The following is a 21,905-nucleotide window of genomic DNA, read 5'->3' on the forward strand; positions in this document are numbered from 1 at the left end:
GGGCACTTAAGGGACTCCCCATCTAGCCCGGAGTTGAGAGCTCTGCAGAGGATAAAAATCAGCTCAAGAGTGCCATACGCCCACGGGCCGGGCAGACATCCCCACCTGCGGGTACGCAGCAAAGCCACTGTTCACAAAGGAGCAAGATTTTACAAATTCATCAGTGGTGTTCCTACATCTGTGCAAGGCAGCAGGTCTGATCTTCTTCTGAATTCAAAACTGCTGGTCCCATAATCCCTCTCGACATCATTTTTTCCCTCCCCTTTAAGAGCCAGTAGTACTGTAGCTGCTTTCAACCAGTGCTCTGCAGACCAGTAAATTCCAGGAATGACTTGGTCTGCAAAAACTAACAAAGCAAGACTACTATCACATAGGCCAAGGCTTACTTCAGAAAATGTCTGTGGTCACGTTATGAACACTCCGCTCTGGGTAAAAAATGTTTTCTTCCCAGTGACGCTGATTTCTTTTAATGTGAGCCTCCAGGAAGGGATCACGAATTCACCCTTCACAAAAGAAAACTCCTGGCATTGAAGCATCAGCAAATAGTATAATCCCAGAGACAAATACAATCTTGTAAAAATAAAATCAAATCCTTAATGACAAATAACTACAGTTTTAGAACAGGTCTCCTGTTTTAGGGGCTTCCAACCAGACACTTCAGCAAGTACCCAACTCTGTGCCAGTAATCACACACAGCTTGTGGGACTTGCTGATTAAAGTTAGCCACTTGATCAAACAGCACACGGCAAATCACAGTGACAGAAATGACGCACTAAGAGATGCTTAATGAACTAGAAACAATAAAAAATACAAGCAATGTGAAAAACAATGGACATGTAGTTGAAAACCCTATCTTGAACACGGAATCTCAGAAGGGAAGAAAGCTAAAGAGAGCAAAACAGACTTCAAAGTGCACAATTGTGTAGATACTTTTTTAGTGTGAAAATGATGGCTGAAAACAACTTTTGCTTTATAAAAAAAATTATGTTTAGACTACATAAACATAGAGAAACCAAGGCACCTTCAAAAACACAAGGCATTTGCATAGCAGAGAACTGCTGAGTTCAGTGAAATGCAACAACAAAAACCTACAAATAATTTTTCTAATGAGCTATTTAGAGCTTATAGAAGACCAGAATGAAGACTTCTGTGCTTCCCGTAGCATGGAGATCACCTCCTGATTAAGATTAAATTAGTATTAACAATGGCAAAGACTAGATGCAACTAAAAGATGTAGGACTTGAAATTTCAAAAATATATACTACTCAGCACACAGTTTCGAGAGAAACTAAATGTTAAACGGACTCCCAACTTTCCTTAGTCTCCACTTTAAAAAACAAAACAAAACAAGAAACGTCCACACACTCAGATGAATTTTAGGTGAAGGATAAGAAATAAAAATCCTGACCATTGAATCTATTAGACAGCATGGCATGAAAGAAACAAAACAACAACAAAAAAAACCAAACAAACAAACAAAAAAAAAGATTTCTTTCAAATGAGCTCCGGTTGAAGAAAGCAACATTTTTAAATGAAGAATAAATTACATCTTCATAATGAAAATAATATACTAATAAGCTTTTACTGAAAGTGTAAAGAAACATATTACTTTAACCACTGAAAAATTACTGTTTCAGCTTCGTAACAACACAGGAACAGCTCTAAGGAATCTGTCACTTTAAAAAAAAATTCTCTTAAAGAGAATATTCAGGTTAAAAAACCCAAGAACTCCAAAATTAGTCTGCACATTCTGTTCAAGATCTTGGTGCACTTATATACAAGCCTTAATCATATGGTCCTATACTATTTTTCTATTGAGCATCTGACTCATTTAATTAGTCGGTACTTACTGAATATTTACTTTTAATTTATTCAGGAATATACAGACCAAAATTCCACTGAATCTCCTAGAAAGTCCCTACCAGCTTCTATGCACATCATATGTTGTCCACATTGCACCTTGTGCCACGGTGAGTTGTTTCAAAAGACAATTCTCTGAAACAAGGGTGATTCATCTGCAAAATTTCAAATTTCCACTCCAAAGAACGAAGGCACTGAGTTTCTCAGGAGGAAAAAAAAAAAAAAAAAAATAAGAAGCCAAGCCCATCAACGTATTTTCCCATAACTTGTTCCTGGAAACAGATGAATCATTTTAACAGTAACTCTGAAAACAAATCACTTTTTGGCAATTCCATGACGTGGAAAATTCAGCCAAAACAGTTACAACTTTGGAAAAGTTATAAAAATTAAAACCAGACTCTGATAACAGACATATCAGACAACCTTAACTAGAAATGACGCTTCTACAATCATATCTTCAAATCTCCCTCTTCTCTCCAGAAAGAATATATATCCACTGAAATATCAAATGCATTATGCTCGGCGTTTTCATACAGCTTTACTAAGTCCAGGCAAAATTCAACTTGTGAAAAGTTATTTTATACAGTTTTTCTAATATTATAATACATTTTTTTATATTATTCCTTTCCCACCAAGAACCTATGCATTTAATATGAATTACAACTTATCTGGTTTTTAATTCTATTTAATGATATCTGGTTGTATTTCACTGATTGTTTAGAAGTTCTTAGAGTGGTTTCTATTCATGCAAAGAACTGCAAGCACACTTGCAAAACACAGAATAATTTGAGTTTAAAAACAGTAGCTAAATTTAATAGCTGAGAATAAAAAGAGCAAAACATTCAAATAAAATCCAGACAAACAGATTTTGCTCACATAAAAATTAATTACCTGTGAAGACAGGCATCAAAATAACTACAGCAATTTCTCTTATTATTTGTAATAGGGTATAGCCGGAGGTCCCACTTTGGATGCTACATACACTTCATGAAGGATTCTATTGTTTTATTTAATCAGTAATAAGGATGCCTTTCCATGCAAAGCTGCCAACATACAAAAGAAGCTGTATTAAGGCATTTTTCACTTTTGATCTTATGATTAGAAACAGCGCCATTTACAGTGAAAATAGGCATACACGTAACCATTTACAGCACCCATCTTTTTGTCTCCACATTTATGAGCATTAATGCTTGCACAGAAAAAGGAATCTTAAGTGTGTTTGTCTGCTCCTGACAGTGTAATTTTCATCTTATCTGTGGATAATTGTCTCTCCACAAAAATAACGCTAATTTCAACAGCATGTGGTGCAGCAGTGCAAGCAGGTAGATGTTTAGATTTTTTTCCTTCGATACATAGTGAGGCACACAGCCTTGTCTATTCAGTTGGGTGAGAAACATGCAAATGTTCCACCACTATTATCACAGCCAAATCTCCTGCGGTCCTAACAGTATTATCTCTGCAGAACATCACTGGCATTAGTTGTAACACAAAAATCTCTGGACACTGCCCATTAAGTACTTATGTGCTAATGCACTACAGGGATGACACGAGAAGCAAACCCATGCAATTGAATGAAATGCTCAAAATAGGATGTTTTACAATGCACAAGATTGTACTTCTGTGCCTCTGCAGCATTAATGAACACCCACCATTCAGTTGTACACAATGCTTCTTTGAGCACTCTAATGCTGTCCGCAATGCAGATGTGGTTCACCTACTGAGCCGTTAAACAGCACACAAGTGAGAGAAATGTGGTGCAAAGCTCTATTTGATTTGAGAAATAAATGGCTTGGGATTACCACTGAGACTGGAGTCAAAACCACTTCTGCCTGATAACGCATTTTGAATAGTGGCAACAAGTTTGTAAATGAATCTCTGAAGAAGGAAGTTTTTCCTTAACAGATCTACAAAAACATTTAAATAGTACCACCAAACCCCAAAACGTTGTACTACAGAGTAAGATTGAATGAAAATACAAAATAACTTCACATAATTTTTTATCAGAGAAATACAGTACTACAAATACTCATTCCAAAGAAGGCAAAGTATTTTTACAAATATCTGAGCTCTTTAGATAGAGTTTAATGGATACCTGTTTTTGAAGTCCTAAAACAGAGTCTTACCACTTTTCTTTATAGCTTACACTATAATATAATACATAACTAATGAATTATGACCTCTGGTCTACACATGTCACTTCTCCAAAAACTTTACAATTTAATTGATGAGTCAGAAACAATACATTGCTGAATAATACAAACATGGAGAAACACAGTCATGGCAGCAGAACTTCATCAGACCAAAAAGAAGTCCTTAGTCCAAATTTGTTTCAGCATCATCCTTTACTTCATCTTTTTTTTATAAATTATAATCTACAGAGAAATTCCAATCACAGCTATCTGAGGCCATCAAACCAAGCAGTGTTAAAACTTCGCTAGTGTTCCACCAGCATACCCATAAAATGACGTACTTGTTAAGGTTTATTAGATTTCCAGAGGCTCAACAGCACATAGAAATCGATTGTTTTGCTAACTTAAAATTTTCCATGACATAAAATTTAAACCTCTTCCATCAAGTTACAGCCCTTTACCTTGCTATTTACATAAATAAATAGCGCATGAGGTGTTGAAAGGCCCTAACCAAATCTGACCAATTTACAGAATGACTTCTTAAGGCTTCCATGAGTTTCGAGGGAGGGGTGAACTTCTGGGGTACACTAAAAGTGCTTATTCTGCTACTAGTTGCTTAAATCATTCCCATTTCTTTTGAGCTACCCTGGCTATCCTTCTTCTCCTAAGACTTAGCATGATCCCGAAATATGATCTGCGGGTAATAAGCTACAACAAACATCTTGATTCCATTTCCAGAATTACATCCTTATTCAAAGGTCATCTAAATAATAAACTAATTAAAAGAAATGTTTTACTTTGTCTTCAGACTCTCTCCGCTACCCACTCCAGATAGCCACTTTTATTTTTTCTATGTATTAAAGGGGCGTATTTTTTTCTGTCTCCTTCCTAGTCTTTCTCTAATTGATGACAGAGGTAGCTCAACACAGGAAAATGAAGCTGCAACATGCTCAGGCTTAGTTTCATTAGCACAAGAACAATAGTAGCAAAGACAAAAAGGCAAAAAAGGCACGGAATTTACTGTCAGATAGCAGCTAAAGAAGAAATTCCCTTGCCATCTGGGTAGGTACTCTGCTTACAGAATAAAGAAAGACACTAAATAAATCCAAGATCCAGCTGGAGTATGATCTACCAACGACTTTTTGCGTAACTGATCATTAGAGATCACAACACAAATTCCACAGAGGCCAATATTAAATTGAGTTATTGTCATGTTAGTATGGTCTTCTGGTCTATTCAATAAAATTCTGGCCACTTAAAACCCTGAGGGATAAATTCTGTTCTTAGTTATAGTGATGTCCTCAATGGAAACTATCGAGAATAGGAGCCAAGAAAAGTGTTTAATGCACAGTATACATTTAAGGAAATGTTCACATTAATTCAGATTTTATTATCTTTCCATATCAGAGCTATGCAGTAAAAAAGACAGCATCTCCATACCATACATACACAATTTTTTATCATGACAGAGACTAAGAATACAACGTTTTGCAAAGATGATGCTTTATAAGCCTGTAAAAAAGAACTGCTTATTCAAACCATACCCAAAACAAGACAACTAGCTGGCCTCCAAAATCACCAGCAGCAATGACCTCTAAAAAGGCATATTTTCTTTCTGTATTCAGTCAACTCACAGCTCTCAGTTACCAAGCAGAGAAGCAACAGGATACAGTATTTGAGTTCCAAGATTGCTATTTCTCACACAACTTACTGCTCAGGGTTCCTGTGATGCCATATATATCTTACAGGCAGTATGTAATTGTTACCAGTTTCACCTATACTCAGTAATTATTAAAGATACGTCATGAAAGCCCTGAATAGAGAGCACTAAAAGCACCTTAAATAGATAAGCCTTTAACACAATCATCTTGGGGAAAAGTGATCCAGAAACAAAAAATTATCATTTCTAAACCTCACCATTATCTCAATAAACTAGCTGCCAAACTAAAGCACAAAGATGGAATATATAAAATAATTTATTCTAGGGTCCCTTTAAAATTTTCAGAAGATTGAGAGTTTGCTATAGCAAATGCAGAATTAGTAAAACATAGTAATCAGAAGCAGAGAAGTTTCTGATGAACAATCATATAACACAAACAATATTAACCACATTATCCTGTCTGTGGAATCTGGGGGGAAAAAAAAAACCACACTCCAAAATTGCAGAAATGTTAAATGTAAAATACTTCTTGCAGATTTTCAATCCAAGAGAAACCAACTTATTACAGTATTTGTTGGAGCCTGGTTGTAATTAAATACAGGAAGGATATTAAAACTTCCAAGAGATTTTTTTTTTTAAGCCACAACAGAAGAAAAGGCACAATTGCATAATTGGAACCAAATCCAAAACCCACTTCCTTCTTATTTACTAGCATCATCTAAAGGACACTATTTAGATGCTGACGCTGAAAGGTCTGGAGCTGACAACTGTAAATCATCTAAAAGTCAAAAATTTCAAAGGAATTGTATGACTTGGGTTAAAAGTTTATAGATGAGAGATATAGAAAGTTAGTGCTCACTGCAAAACCACATCCTAGCGGTCACCGTATCTCTCTTGTCAATAAAAATCATAGAATTCTATTTTGTTGTGGGGAAAGGAGTCCTCTTTGGTAGTAATAAACTGCTATATAGCTATAGGGCAAAAAATGTTTGATATACAGAATTGAAAGAAAGATGTCCTTTTAAGATATGCTAAAAACAACATGTCTTCAGAGAACAGGATTTCATTTATCATTTTGTTCTACACAGACCAGTTAAATACTAAACAAACTTGCCAGTTAGTGGGATATTTCTTTAAAAAGCTTCAGATCATTTTCATTGGCAGTTGAATTCAGCTCAATGTTCTTTGTCATGAGCATATCTGCGCAGGAAATTAATATCAAAAGCATCTCCCCCCCCCGAAAAAAAATTCTTCCATTTCTATAAGGCATGCAGAAAAATGACAGCACAGGCATAGATGGACATGTACACGCTAGGTTTTTTGCTATAAAATAAACCCAGCATTTTTCAGGGATTTCTAATTATTTAAGTGCTTTAACCCCGGGTTGTTTTTTTTTTCCTTTCTGACACAAAGTCATCAACACTGCTCAGTGAAGACATATGTATAGTCCAGCTTCACAGCTCTCAGTTCAGAGGAAGGGATGGACAAAAGGTGCAAGCATGCTGTTGCATTAGCTCAGCGCATGAAATGCTGACAAAAGCCAAAGATTTCACACAACTCTCTGCTATTGTAACACTATTAATAGCAGGACAGTTCAGCAGTGCTTTTGTTTTACATACAGAAAATACGATTCCTTTTTTCTCATTAAAAATTACTACAGTGAAACTCACAGTGAAGGGAAAGTTACCATGATGCATCTATTCGACCTCTAGATCCCACCATTAATCAACTGCAAGAAGAACCTAACAAACTAAAAGTCTACAAGTTTAGGTTTCTTATTGTTTTGGCAGCATCCATGAGAGACTTCAAAAGACCATACTTTTTAAACATTCATCACATGAGGAAGAGCTAGCTTTAGATATCTCAGCTTGGTATGTTAAACCCTAATTCCTTTGAAAGCATGGATCTTTCAAGAACCTGATCGTATAACAGCAATCGTCTTCTAAAGAAAAAACATTACCATGAGAAATACTGTGAGCAATTTTTTTTTTTTACATTACTTTTTAGATTTTTGCTCTTTCTTAGTACGCTCATCCTCAAGGACTTAAAAGCAACCAACAGTTTTGCAAAAAGAAAGAAAACAAACGAGGACAGCTAGATGTACTCAGAGAGTCTCAGCTGTCAGTTATGTTCCTCATTCATTTTAACAAGTTTTTTAATGGGATTGATCATATGGGTTTATTTTTGGTACCCCAGCACCTCATCCATAAATATTTTTCCCAATTTAATAAATGTTCTCATTACAGTCTTGGGCCAACACCATAAGGTTAATTTGGACTGAAGTATATAGAGTTACCTAAAACAAAAGGGCTATTTTCTGAATAACAAATTATGCGCATACTCGATTCGAAAATACCAACTTATTTCAGTTTAATTTACCCAACACTGAAGTAAATAAAAACATTTATTTTACATGAGGAGTGTGCATGTATGGACTTACTTCTTAATATCTTTTAGATAACCATAATCTGATAACAAGCATGGAATGAATTAACATTTTAAAAAAGCTTTAAATTATCCCTTCACCATTTAGTACTTCCTCGGCTAAGCACGTAGGAGTCAAACACCACGTATCATGCTTTGCTCACTAACATCTATTCGAGTCTTCCTTTCCTCCGTATGCCGCTGAGTAGCCTGGAGGATGATGATGTGAAACTTCAGATGGAAATTCTGCAACGTGAGAACGCTTTTGTGCATAGCCAAAGCTGTCCTAACAAAGGAGAAAATTCTAAAGACAAATGAGGCAACTAAATAAAGTTGAAATAAAAAAAGAAAGTTACAGCAACACCTAACTAACTCCTGTTACTTTCAGCATTTGATAAAATATCAAACAATAATCGTGAAAGCTCCATTAAAAAAAGCAAAAAGACAGTGGAACGAGGAATCAAAAATAACAGAATGTCTCTGGAAATTACTGGAAGTCCTTTTAATAAAATCAGAAATGAAAAAGATCAAGCAGAAGCTGCCATTCTATAAAACACTATCAGATACATTAAACAAAAAAAAATACTTCCATATATATGTACAAAATATTTAGCAGGAGTTTAACATACATTTTAAATGTTTAGAAATGTTTAGAAAAATAACTGCTTATTACATTTTTCAAATACAGACACCACATTTGCAAATATACATAAGTATGATGAAGAATTCAGCCCTTAGACACATTTCTGAAACAAATGAAAAATTCTTTGTTGATTTAAGCTCCTCCTTTCCAGATCTGATTTCTGTAGGTATTAAAACAAGAGCAACCTCAATCTTTATTATCATACAGTGATACAGGGGAGAAGAAACCTTTGGAGGTCATCTCGTTCAACCTCCTGCTCACACCAGGGCCAATCTGTTGCACAATGGGCACTGTATCATCTCTCAACTGTAGTGACAGGTATAACGTGAAGAAATATACAACCGAATAAAGAAAAAAATAACAGAGCACTGTAGTAGTTTTGATGAGTACTGCATACAGTTTTGATGTACATGTTAAAATGTACACGAGAATTCCTACGCACCACGCACCCTGTTGCTACCAGCAGGTAGCTACACCAGCAAGACAAGGTATCATCCGATCACATGCAGCTCTTACCAACAGCACTTTCTTCTTCTGAAGTATAAATCATTGCACCAATGATGCTTAAATGTTGAAGGGCAATTTAAAGTTTTGTTATTCGTGGTATACATCTTTGTCTTTACAATTTTGGTGAGATTTCTCTTTAATGCGCCGAGAGAAAATGCTGCATCTTCAGGCTTACTTTACTCTTTAATTCCCAGAGCCAAAGGCAGACTTCCCAGATTAGATTTACTTTGATACTTGGGTGATACTTGATTACTCTGGATGATTTTGCACAAGTCATTCAATCACACTGATGGTAATATTACCTAGTGCCAAGGCTTCCTTTCCAACAGCGGTTTCACTATTTATGCTTGTCTATCTCAAATGATCTACTACAACTGTTACTTACGGTCTCAGGGATATTATAAACCTTGATTAACCCATGTTTTCGAAGAACATGGAGGTCCTTCGTAAAAAGCAAAAACCAAACATAATGCAGTAGCAACTATAACTATGTCACGCAAAATGGTCACTGCCAGAGTGGCAGAATAAGGAAGCTGTCACTAATGCCATTATTGTCATTATTATTGTTGTCATTAGTTGTACTAACTAATTTGCATTAATTTATGTCAAAATGTTATTCTTAGGCTCAAACATCCATACAACAAAAAGCAATTTGTTTTAAAACTCCTACCTGAGATGACAAGAGATTACAGTCGATGTGCAGTCCTTTCCCCGTCTTATACCTCTGAAGTAAACCAGCCATAATTGCCCCATATGTATACAACCCAGTAGCAAGATCTGTCATGGCTACTCCTGGTCTAACTGGCTCACCACCCTAAAGAGAAAGAAGAAAACACCCCAAGATAAAACAAAACACAAAAAAAAAAAAAAGGAAGGAAAACAAGAAGAGGCAAAACATTACTTTTTCTTATAGTACATTCTACGCAACTTGTCTGAAAAAGTGTTTACAGATTTCTGCATTGCAACCTGCAAGAAATAAGAGTATCTTTGAGTGAACTGAAGCATAAAAACCACCACTGAAAAACAATATCTTGCAGATTCTTGCAGTATCTACGCAATTCTGTAACTTGGTGATGCTGCAGACTGCAAATTATGAATGATTCATTTTGCTACTTTTTGCCCTAATGCTCCAACTCACCAATGCAAAAAGGAAAGAGATACCATCAGAAGTAAGAGAATCTAGTGAAAACTGAATTTCATTATGCCTGGAAGCCAAAGGTCTAAAGGATTTCCATGGTACGCTGACACGGGTGCATGCCTGTTTAAAAGACAGAACCATATTGCTTTGCTCTTCTCACTCGCTTTTTCTCCCTCCTCTCCTGGACCTTCCCTAGCCAAATCTCAGGTTTGTATTTTCCAGTACATGCACTCCAGACTTCTAGTGAGAAAACAAAACCAACTTTGTTATGTTTACACATGTGCCTATTACACCTGCAAATACATTCAAATTCTTGATCTTCTGACAAAAAATAACTGTAAAGTTGTTGGTTCAAATATTCTTTTTCAGTATGTCATCCTTTTTTTCTGGCATCGAGGGAAGAATCTTGATTTACATCATGTGTTTCAGAACTTCCCTAATCATTGGAATGAAATACAGCCCCTCTGCAATCAATGGCAAAATGAACTTCTAATTTCAGTCGAGGTAGGCTTTTATCAATACAAGTTTAAAAGTGCTTCTTCTGACACATTCTCCCATTTCCTACTCCAAAAAGTTGGAGGTCGGATGCTCAGATTCTGACAGCTGTTGTTTGCCTTGAAGTACAGTCCACAAACAGCAGTGCAAAGTTAAGGAGACTGGTTCAGAGTTTCAGCACTTAAGCAAGCCTATCATAAGTCAATTAAAAATCAGTATAATTGATAAATAATAACCATTCAACAAAGTTCCCATAAATGCCTTTAAACTAATCTAGCATAAATTCAATAAAATTGAATTTACAGAATTATTTTAGTTAGTTATGTCTAAACTCTGAGTGTAGTCATACTTATTAACATACTTAGAGAAGTTTTTCTTGTTATCCTTGATGTCTCTGGACAGATTTAATTCTATCTGGGCTTTAGCTTGCCTACTGCGGTTCCTGGCTGCCCAGATAGTTTCTCTGTATTCTTCCCAGGCTACCTGTCCTTGCTTCTACTCTCTGTAGGCCTCCTTTTTGCTTTTGAGTGTGTCCAGGAGCTCCTTGTTCATCCATGCAGGCCTACTGTCTTTTCTGCCTGACAACTTCTTTCTTGGGATACGCCACTCCTGAGCTCGGAGGAGGTGATCCTTGAATACTAACCAGCTTCCTTGGGTCCCTCTCCCCTCCAGTGCTTTCATCCATGTTACCCTGCCAAGCAGATCCCTCAAGAGGCCAAAGTCTGCTCTCCTGAAGTCCAGGGTAGTGAGCTTGCTGTGCACATTCCTCGCTGCCCTAAGGATCTTGAACTCTACCATTTCACGATCACTGGAGCCAAGGCTGCCCTTGAGTTTCACATTCCCCACTACCTCCTCCTTGTTGGTAAGGACAAGGACTAGCATGGCTCCTCTACCATTTGAAGAAGAAAGGTGTCATCGACACATTCCAAGAACTTCCTGGATTTCTTGTGCCTTGCTGCGTTGTCCCTCAAACAGATATCAGGGTGGTTGAAGTCCCCCATGAGGACCAGGGTCTGTGAACGCAATGCTGCTCCTAACTGTCTATGGAGGACCTCATCCACTCCATCATCCTGGTCAAGGGGCCTGTAGCAGACACCCACTGTAATGTCACCTGTCCCGCGTTCCCTTTAATCTTGACCCATAAGGTCTCCATCCATCCCCATTGGCTCTTCATCCACCCCCAGGTGGAACTCCATGCACTCCAGCTGTTCATTGACATAGAGGGCAACACCCGCTTCTCATCTCCCCTGCCTGTCCTTCCTGAAGAGACTGTATCCCTCCATTCCAACACTCCAGTCACAGGAGATGTCCCACCATGTCTCCATGAACCAATGAGATCATAGCCCTGGAGGCGCATGCATGTCTCTAACTCCTCTTGTTTGTTCCCCATGCTACGTGCATTTGCATAGAGGCACTTCAGCTGGGCCCCTGATGAAGCTGACTTACAGGCTGGAGTGGCTGCATTTCCTTCGTGTTGCTCTGCAAGTGGCCTTCCTTTGAGGTGTTTTATCTGTGACTCCCCAGTTCCTATTGCCTTAGGAGCCCCTGGCTCGTCTCCATGAGATTTTACAGTGTGCTGCAGCATACCCAGCGCATCTCAGGGACCCATCCCTCAAACCTTGGAGTGTCATCCCTTGTCTTGTCATGAGCAAGCCTGATAATATCCCCCCTCCCCCAACAAGTCTAGTTATTTCCATTAAATATGGAAATTGTTCTAAAATTACATGCTTAATAAAAGTATTCTAAGTCTAGTAGTCTTTACAGATGGGAAATAGCTGCTGAAGCTAATATGAACCAGCAATGGCTATATTTTTCAACAGCTCTGAGCTATAGACCACGTGTACTCTTTTGTTGCAGTTTGTTTGGTTTTAAGCTGAAGAATGGCCCCTCTGGTATTGTAGATCCCAATCATGTCTTGCTGTCTCATGTTCAGTAAAACAAAAACGTTTGTTCAGCAAGAAAGAATGCACCACCATAAAGATACCCTGAATATTGAAAAAAGTGAGTAATAACCCACTTGGAGATGGAAGGGGATTTGTATCCAAATTGGGTTTTATTTAATTATTTTAAAGTTATTGCCTTAATGAGTCATAGAATTTTTCATCAAAGGAGTATTCATCTGGCACTGATGTATCTGAATATATTAACTAAAAGCTTTCTGTTCATCAAATATGAAACTTGAATGTGTTGTTTAACCAGGAAATACCTATAAATTATGTCATCCAGGACAGTAAAAGTGTCATCAGTGTAAACTCTCTCCTTTTACCATATTTTAATTTATGTCAAGAACAACTGGATGTAGCCTAAAGCACCTACTTTCATTCAAAATGGGTTTGTGGTACAGATTTACACAAAACAGATTCCCCGCTATTGCTTGTAAATTTTCATAAACACACTAGAATTTCAAATTCCACAGGTGTCATATATTTCTAATACAGAGGTAATCAAGTACATGTGTAAGAGCTTGAATTCCATGCAGTTTCTGCACATGAAAAAATGGTTTAAAGAAAGCGTTCTACTGTATGCTGTGTTCAGCTTTGTACAATCAGCAAAAACAACACTAGCCCAAACACAGTTGTTTGTGCCTAACTTTGCAATCCTGCAGAAGTTACAGTTTGATTTCAAGGTTCAGAACTTCTCTCAGAAGCATTTCAAAGTAATCAGCATTAAGTCATTTCAGTAACAACTATTTCCTAGTAAAAAAAGAAAAGCAAGCCATTCAGAATTTCTTTATGCAGGAATCTTCTCTTAGATCTTAAAAATCAGATAGGTAAAGCATATGATCTTGTGAATTTCATACTGATTTTTTCAAAGTATAAAATGTGATATTATTGTGCCTCTTTTGTGCATTCCACATTTGTATTAGACTATCTTTATTTCCTTAATAAAAAGGTAGTCATAAACTTCCATCTCTTCCACTGTGGTCTCTTTACTGCCTCAAAAATTACAGTGTTACATGAAAAATAAAGTATTGAAGAAAATGAATGCTATGTGACAGACTTAATGAAGGTTTAAGTTTTGCTCTAAATCCTGTGCTAGTAATATATTGATTTCATTGCTTAATACTAAGACTTTACTGACTAGAGGCATGGCCTCAGTAGCCAATGAAGTTATATGATCTTCAATATCTCTGAGATATTAAATCAGTAGCCAGGTGGTTGGAACAAACTAAAATTCACAATATGAAATTTCTCTAAGCTAAAATGGAATATATATATTGTTATTAGTTTTATCCATTTTTAAAACGTCAGATACAGGACATAATTTCAGTATCCTGTTATTAAAATGCTTTACGAGGAGCTGTAAATATGTATTAACATACCTCAAAATTAAGCACCTCAGTGATGTATGCAGATGTTTTATTGCTGCTGCTCAAATTCATTCTAATTCGTCTACTGCATCAGCTGATAACCTCTAAAACCATCCTGCAAGCACATTCAAGGGCTTGTTTACTGAAGGGAAGTTTTCACAGAGCACTGCAATACTGATGACATTATGCTGATTACCTATAGATACTGCAATGCAATACAAACCCAGTGTTAACTGTCATAACTTTTTTTTTCCAGTTCATAAGACTGGCATTTTCAATTTTATTTAAGAAAAAAATCATACCATAGTCTACTAGGGTATACTTCAAATTATCACATTACTTTTAGTATATGAACTCCTTGTTGTCTGGTCAACAAATAATTCAAGGTTTAATAAAGGAAAACAGCATGAAAAAGGGAACAAGATTCTTTTTTCTTCTTTACTTTGGCCACTTTTCTACACACTGACTGGAACAAGGTTTTCTACTTTTTTCAGAGGTAGTTTTGTGGAATTTTTAAACACAACTCAGTCACATGTGCATAAATGTTATTTTAAAGTACCTTTCAAACAAGCATACAATATGATTTTAAAGACACCTGAGTAAATTTTCACTACAATAACAAAAGGCAAATTTGCTTCTTTGGAATCATTAGCCACTTAAGTCTTAGAAACAAAATGGTCCCTCTATAGATCAGAAAATGGTTTTGAGAAACTGATGAAATAATATATGACCAACTTCAAATAAAGAAAAATAAGAAGCAAGTTTTAGCATGTTTATTTTAATCATGCAAGAGAATGACTAAGTTTGAATGAACTGTTAAAAGCCCCCAGTGACTAAATGGAACTGTTACTAACAATGATTAAATGATTCCTATGATTACATTGCCTCAAGTCCTGGTGAGGTGATGCGAACATCTGGATTTCCAGTGTAGATCTTAACACAATCTTTTAATAAAATCCATCTTCATAATGGCCACTGAGGAATATTACTCATAATACAACTTACATGCAATTATTCAGTGTAACACTTGTATTTTCTGTCATTCACATATCATTGAAAAGCTTTACAAGAGTCCTGGGTTTTTTGCAATTTTTCAACATACTTGCCTTTTTCATGTGGTACTAGCAACATTTGCCCCTTTCTAACATTTTATACTCCCATTTAATTTTGTTTGGTATATTTTGAGGTGTGCATGAAGTTTCTGGCATCGTATTGGAAGTTCTATAGACACCAGGGTCAGAATGCAAAAATTACTTACACTACAGTTACTGTGATTGGTCATTGCTTAGTGTATATGTGCATTATACATTTGAAGAGAAGTACCTGTAAGGACTGCACTCAACTCCGTGTCTTCTCGTGTTCTGAGATGGGACATCCTATAGGTATGTATCACTAACATGGCAGCAATGGGCAGGCAGTCTTAGGACACTAGGCACAAGATGTTGCAGCTTCTTCAGGCAAGCAACGCTTGACTGGGTTTTTTTTTGTTGTTTTTTTGTTTGGTTGGTTTTGGTTTTTTTTTTGGTTTTTTTTTGTTTTTTTTTTTTTTTTTTTTTTTAATAGAAGGAAGGACTCTGGTAACAATAACTGCCACAAGCACAGAGTTCTAATATGTGCCATTGTTTTCGACAGAAAACAAATCTATCAACAGAATATCAATCCTACAGTAGAGTTATATCCAGATCATGCACGGTTAGCTTTCAACAACCTACTCAAACATGAATATCTGACACTAAGTAGAAAAACTTTGTGAACTTGTTTATCTAGGGCATGCAAGTTTCATATTGTAAAGATCAGCACTTCTACCTCCAGAGTTTCAGGAGCACCACCACAGAAGACCATCTAGTGTTCATGATGCATAGAACAGACTTGTAACACTACCTCACTTGGGAAGTCACATTTGGAGACCACATTCTCCGCATCTGTAGGTGATTCGAGACAGTTTAAGTACATGCCTACTTGACCAGCATTTTTTTGAGGTTAAGACACACATTCAGTGTATCCCTGGAATCCAGACACTAAACTACTTCTGTAATGCTTCCTGCACTACTGCAACTACCAAAGATCTTTGATATCAGCAGAAAAAGCAGCACACAAAGCTTTTCTAGAGCCACAAATGGCATCTCTCTGCTTATTCTCAGGCAGGATGACTGAAAAGACAGTTTGTCAGTTATCTGTATGGCTTCACAATTCCCTCTTTTTTTAAGGGGGAATAGCCATATGGTGAGACTTCCCACACACATATATGGTTCCATCATCCAGGTGTGAACAATGTGTCTATTACAGCTCTTGAAGTGACTACAAGTGGCCATTAACAGGTTAGCATAAATTGTCAATTTATTCACTGGAGATTTAGGATACCATTTTCCTTCCATTTTTTGACTCTCAAGTATTGGCTTTGCAAGCCTGGAGTGAGATACCAGAAGAACATAAGCACTATCATTTTCTTAGATTTACAAAGTTAAGACCTCTTGTTGGACTCAGGAGGGCATGCATAACAGATGTGTTAGCATAGGCTAACTTGTTCCATGCAGCATTAAGTTTTAGAATATGGCACAGAAATTCTATTAAACTTTTAAGTTAAACACCATACCTCATGCCCTGTGATATGCATGAGACCAGAAACAGCAGCTGCAATGGAGTCATATCCACCTCTCTGAACCATTGGACCAGTCTGACCATAACCTAAAACAGAAAGTGAACAGTTAGTAATTCTATCAAGGACAAGTACAACATAAACACATATTATTATTTTAGTACAGAAAGGAACCAACTAGTATTTCTCAACAGCTTTTGTTCACAATTTGTCCAGATTGTACAACCAATGAATGCTATTATATTCTATTCCTGCACATTTTTAAGAGTAAACGGTTGGATTTATCCTGTGCAGGTTGATGATGTGTTTGATCTTAATTCTAGACAGATTTCTGGCCGTGCTATGTTTCATTCACTTCAGATAGAATTCCTTTTTTAATTTCCTGGGTCAGCTGAGGTGGAATTCAAATGCCATTTCAGAGGCTCTACGGTATCTCTACAGGCCTCCAACTGCTGTCCAACAGGGCCATGTTGCCCATGTTACACTTCCACTCTGCCATAAAGATACCTTGAATACAACAAACAATACTAAAATAATGACACTATAGTTTAGACACATGAATTGTTCCCCCCTTGTTTCTCTTACTTTATTCCACATCTAAACAGAGCAACCTTCAAATTAAAACACTGTTTACAACAGAGGGCAAGGCTGTCTCTTTAGCAAGTACACACAATCTGTTTGCCAAGAGTTGGCAACAATGAAATGCAAAATAAATAAAAAAAAACTTTTATGGAACTACATAATTACGATTTTGTTCCGCTATAGAATTAACAGCTGTAGCCAGAAGGATGCTCTCTTGCTTTTGTCTGCTTTAACTCATCATGTTCTTCCAACAACCACCACAAAATCTTCCAGCTGAGGAGGTTTTGCAGGATCAACTCAAGAGGTTACAAATCCAGACATCAATGCTATTCCCCTGCCAGGGATTACTGCCTGTCAATCATAGTACAACCTAATAATTTAGGGGTGAAACTGGAGGCAGTTAATACACTGGGCCTGTACAACATAATGATCTTAAGTGGTCAAAGAACCAACTCTGGTTTTCTTTTATGGAACCAGTGACCACCAATGCAGAGGGGAAAAGTCAACAGGGAAGGAGCAAAATGTTTGATTGCTATTACTAGAACTAATAGAAACCATCAGAGCCTTTAAGAATCAGATTTAAGAGTCTCTCCTCCTCAAATAGGTAGCAAAATTCAAAAGCTATTCTCATGCTTTCTTTTCCCTTTTCAGATATCTCTAGGAGAAGTCCCCTAATTACAGGAGCAAATGGGAGATATTTATCACAGACAAGATTCCTAGTTTGGTTGGCAATTTTAAGGGAATGTTTCTGTATTGCTCTTAGTTGCAATGACAGTATTAAAATAAAAATATATCAACATATTCTACAAGATAAAACTTCCTGAATCTCCTAAATTCCTTTTAATTATTATCCTGGAATAATCTTTTCTACACACAGTCTGTTTGGTAGATGTGACAGTCTAAACATTGGCTTTCTTGATTACAGCACACAATTAAAAATCATTACTCATTGGGGTAGCCTTCCTCTGTTCCTCCACTTGGACCAATGCTGTTATGTACAAACTCCATAAATGACTTCTAATATACAGTTCATGTGCATGAGAATAATGATCACGTCAAACTGGAGTTAAAGCACTTTGTTACTCCAATTAATGGTCAGTAAATCATACCAAGCAAAACAATACCCAGTAGTCATACCGATTTTCCCATTATACCACAAACTATCTTAATTATCTGATATTTTACTGGAGACAGCAAATCTACATTGTGTAAAGCTGAGGAGGAACTCAACTTCTCCACTCAGTGTCCCAGGGAATATCAGGGTACTGCAGCCAGCACACTGACATTGTCAATGCAGCCTCAAAAAAAAAAAAATTTCAGAAGAAAGGATTCAACACTTCTCTTACGGTCAAATCTGTATATTATTGACTGCTCACAGGAGAGATTAAGAAAACCTACCAGTTTACCCACTCTATTTGAAATCGTGTCTCTGACAACTGCTGACTGTGAGACCCTGAAGAGCAACTGGTGACATTTCCTTTCACATCCACACCCTTATGTTTACAGAAAAAAGTGTTTTCATTTTCAAACACAACAGGACTAGCACATCAAATATGGCGGATCCACCCAAAAATGCTCTGAAGGGTTCTAAATAGGCATATACCATTATCTCATTGGAATAGCTGTAGCATTAAAACCATTTAAATGTGTGGGGCCACTTCAAAAACAAAATCTTGCTCAATAAAAAGAATTACTCAAAACAAGTTTAATTGAATAGCGAAAAGCATATTGAATTAAGTGAGAAATTACGTACTGGCCTCAATTATTAACAAAGAAAAGACATCTCAACACATCTGCTCACACAAATGTTTTTATAAACAGAAAACATCTGAAAATTAAGCATTTAGTATGTAGACAGAACAACTATAAAATACTTTGCAATGCTTTTCTGGTAAGGACAAACACTCATCCCTCAACACTATATTCAGGAAAGGTGACAGGCAACAAGCCATGCCTTTTTCTAGTGGTATTTTAGAAATACAATTTTTAAAGTCCTTTTCTCACATTATAACAGCCTAGTTTCAAAATAAAAATTATTATCTAATGGCTTTCTGGTTAAAATTAGATATTCTAAGGAGTGTTTAATTAGTTTTCACGGGTCACAACAGATTAAAAACAAAAAAAAAATACATAATTCTGCTCTTGATCTGAATTGACAAATCTAGTATAGCAACAAAATCTATTGCCATTGGAAATGGTTTGCCCCGGGAACTGTGGACATATAAAATGCCCGGAAGAAGAGGTAGCCATCTAACTGTAAGAGTCAAGTGAGAAACAGCTATTTCTAAAAGTGAAAGATCTCATCCAGACAAAAGTCAGAGGCTGAACGTTATTATTCTAGTACACTACACAGGTTAATGGAGCAGCCCAGTACAGATGTTTTAGAAATAATTATGAACAAAAATACAAAAAGTTTGAAAGAGAACACAAAATTACATTCAGAAAATTTTCAGTCTGGTGCACAGATCTCACCATAACTGTAATATATACACAATTATATGCATGTTTATATGTGTGTGTGTATATATATAAATTATATTAAACAACTTCTTAAAGATATAAAAATGCCACTTAAAAGTTTACGTTTGTCCAAATCTCCTGCATTCTCTCACACTTGAATTCAGCGTGCAAAAGCATAGATTTGCAATCACATACATGCTTAACCCTAAATAGAGGTTCCTGTTTAGCATAACTTACTTAGTGGCTTATCTAGTTTAGACACAACAGAAAATGCTCTAGGTTAAAAAGATAATCCCCGTTGAATACAGAACACATAGACTTTACAACAATGGTCTCTGAAGTTGAAAGGCAACTGATTACACCCTTGCTCTGAACTGCCCTCTAGTGGAGTTCACCTCCTTAAACTACAGTCAATATTTAAAATAATCTCTTTCTAACAGTACAGAATTTTAGTCCCTTAAATCCAGTGAATATGTTTTTATTTTGGGGCATACATTTCAGAGGAGTGACAAAAGAATTTAAATCTCAATTTAATAAAACAGAGTTTTCTACATCTTTTCAGTTGGAGAGGGAGCTGCATAGATGCCTAATCTCATGTAAACTTCGGATTTGTGTAAAACAGAATCTGGAAAGAACAAAAAGTTTCTCACACACCCCCCAAATCCCTATTTGACTCCCAAAATTCCCATTCTACACCTTGCACTAGGAAGGCACAAATTATTGTGATACCTGCCACACCCTCACATACCTGGATCTCAAACTTGTTGCAGTTTGAGCTGTTTTGCTGTACTTCAAAATACACATCAGTTTCACAATCAAACTGGTTCAAGACGCTATAAGCCCCAGTCAGATCTCCAAGCGCCTCCTAAAAATTGTCATTACATTATTTAATCTGCGTAGCAAGCATTTGAAACCAGACACACAAACCCTAGACTACTTGCTTATTCAGCATAGTCACTTACACCTAAATCTTCCTTTTCCTGTCCTGACCCTGCAGCCAAGTCTATCTTCTACGTAAGAAAGTGTACCTTTATTGTCTTTACCTCTTATTAAGCAAGAAAAAGGAACGGGGTGTGAGACAAGTTTGACAGAATAAATTGTGCTGGCTGCTTTGTATCAGCTTAAGGGAAACATGGGCCTTTATGGTAGGCATTTACAAAGTGAAAGGCACAGCTTTCCACCAGCAATCCTATATCCCTCACAATTTCCACCAGCAGTCCTGTTCCCTTATCTCAGACAAGAATGGAGAAAATGACCTTACTGGCTATATTTAGCATCCCCTGTTTTTCAGAACTTTCCAAGTGGTTAAAGATAAACTTGCAGCTGAAAATTCTGAAAGAATATTCTTAACTAAGATCTCCACCATCTCTCTTGAAGTCTGCAGCTTAACATGCAGTGTATGGATATTCAAAATGAGACATGCTTAATGTGACATAGAAAAGGATATATCTGTTCCTGTAACATTCCCCCCCTCCACTCCCTATTTGGGGGAAATACGGGGGAATATGACAGTTTCATAAAATAAGGCAGCTAATATGGGATAATGCAGCTCACAACTGTTCTAAAAAAATCCTCCAGTTGATTGATTGTTTAATGGCCAAATCTTTGATAGAGAGCAACAAGAGAAGACTCAAAATGCCCCAAAGAAAATATTTATCTAGCAAAACTTAATCATGTCAAGACAAATGGTAAATTATAACAGCACTAAGATCCTCATCACTAGCCAGGGGCATTACAGAAGTAACTTTATGTAGGACACTAATTGCAACTGATTAAAGATTCATTTGGTAAAATGAATTGAGACAAATAAATTTCCCATAAATATCGGCAATATATACCCATTCCAATTAAAACTAAGAGTTAGACTGCTGCTATTATCCGATTAAATTACATCGTTATTAATACATTACAATTCCTGACAAAGGGGAAGAACTACAAGTACTTCTTTCCCCAGATATTTCTGGATGGATCAGAGAGATGTAATAAAATACAGACACTTTTCAATGGAAAAATAAATCTTAGCTACCTCTCTAGCATTGGTGTGACATTCCTGCTATGACGAAAGGGGGCCAATTAGTCTGAAATGCAAAGTCACCTCTGA

General features: G+C 36.6%; 1 protein-coding gene across 4 annotated transcripts in view; it reads right to left on the reverse strand.

The window, feature by feature from the left end:
• Positions 1-21,905, reverse strand: part of SUGCT (succinyl-CoA:glutarate-CoA transferase) — a 333,441-nt gene that overhangs the window by 276,455 nt on the left and 35,081 nt on the right. For all 4 annotated transcript variants that reach the window (XM_054190372.1, XM_054190371.1, XM_054190374.1 and 1 more), the window contains 2 exons: positions 16,760-16,851; positions 9,894-10,037 (listed from right to left, as the gene is read on the reverse strand). In XM_054190372.1, the coding sequence (XP_054046347.1) occupies positions 9,894-10,037; positions 16,760-16,851 (236 nt within the window). The remainder of the gene's footprint in view (positions 1-9,893; positions 10,038-16,759; positions 16,852-21,905) is intronic.

The sequence above is a fragment of the Rissa tridactyla genome, chromosome 2, assembly GCF_028500815.1.
Source record: "Rissa tridactyla isolate bRisTri1 chromosome 2, bRisTri1.patW.cur.20221130, whole genome shotgun sequence".
Lineage (NCBI taxonomy): Eukaryota > Metazoa > Chordata > Aves > Charadriiformes > Laridae > Rissa > Rissa tridactyla.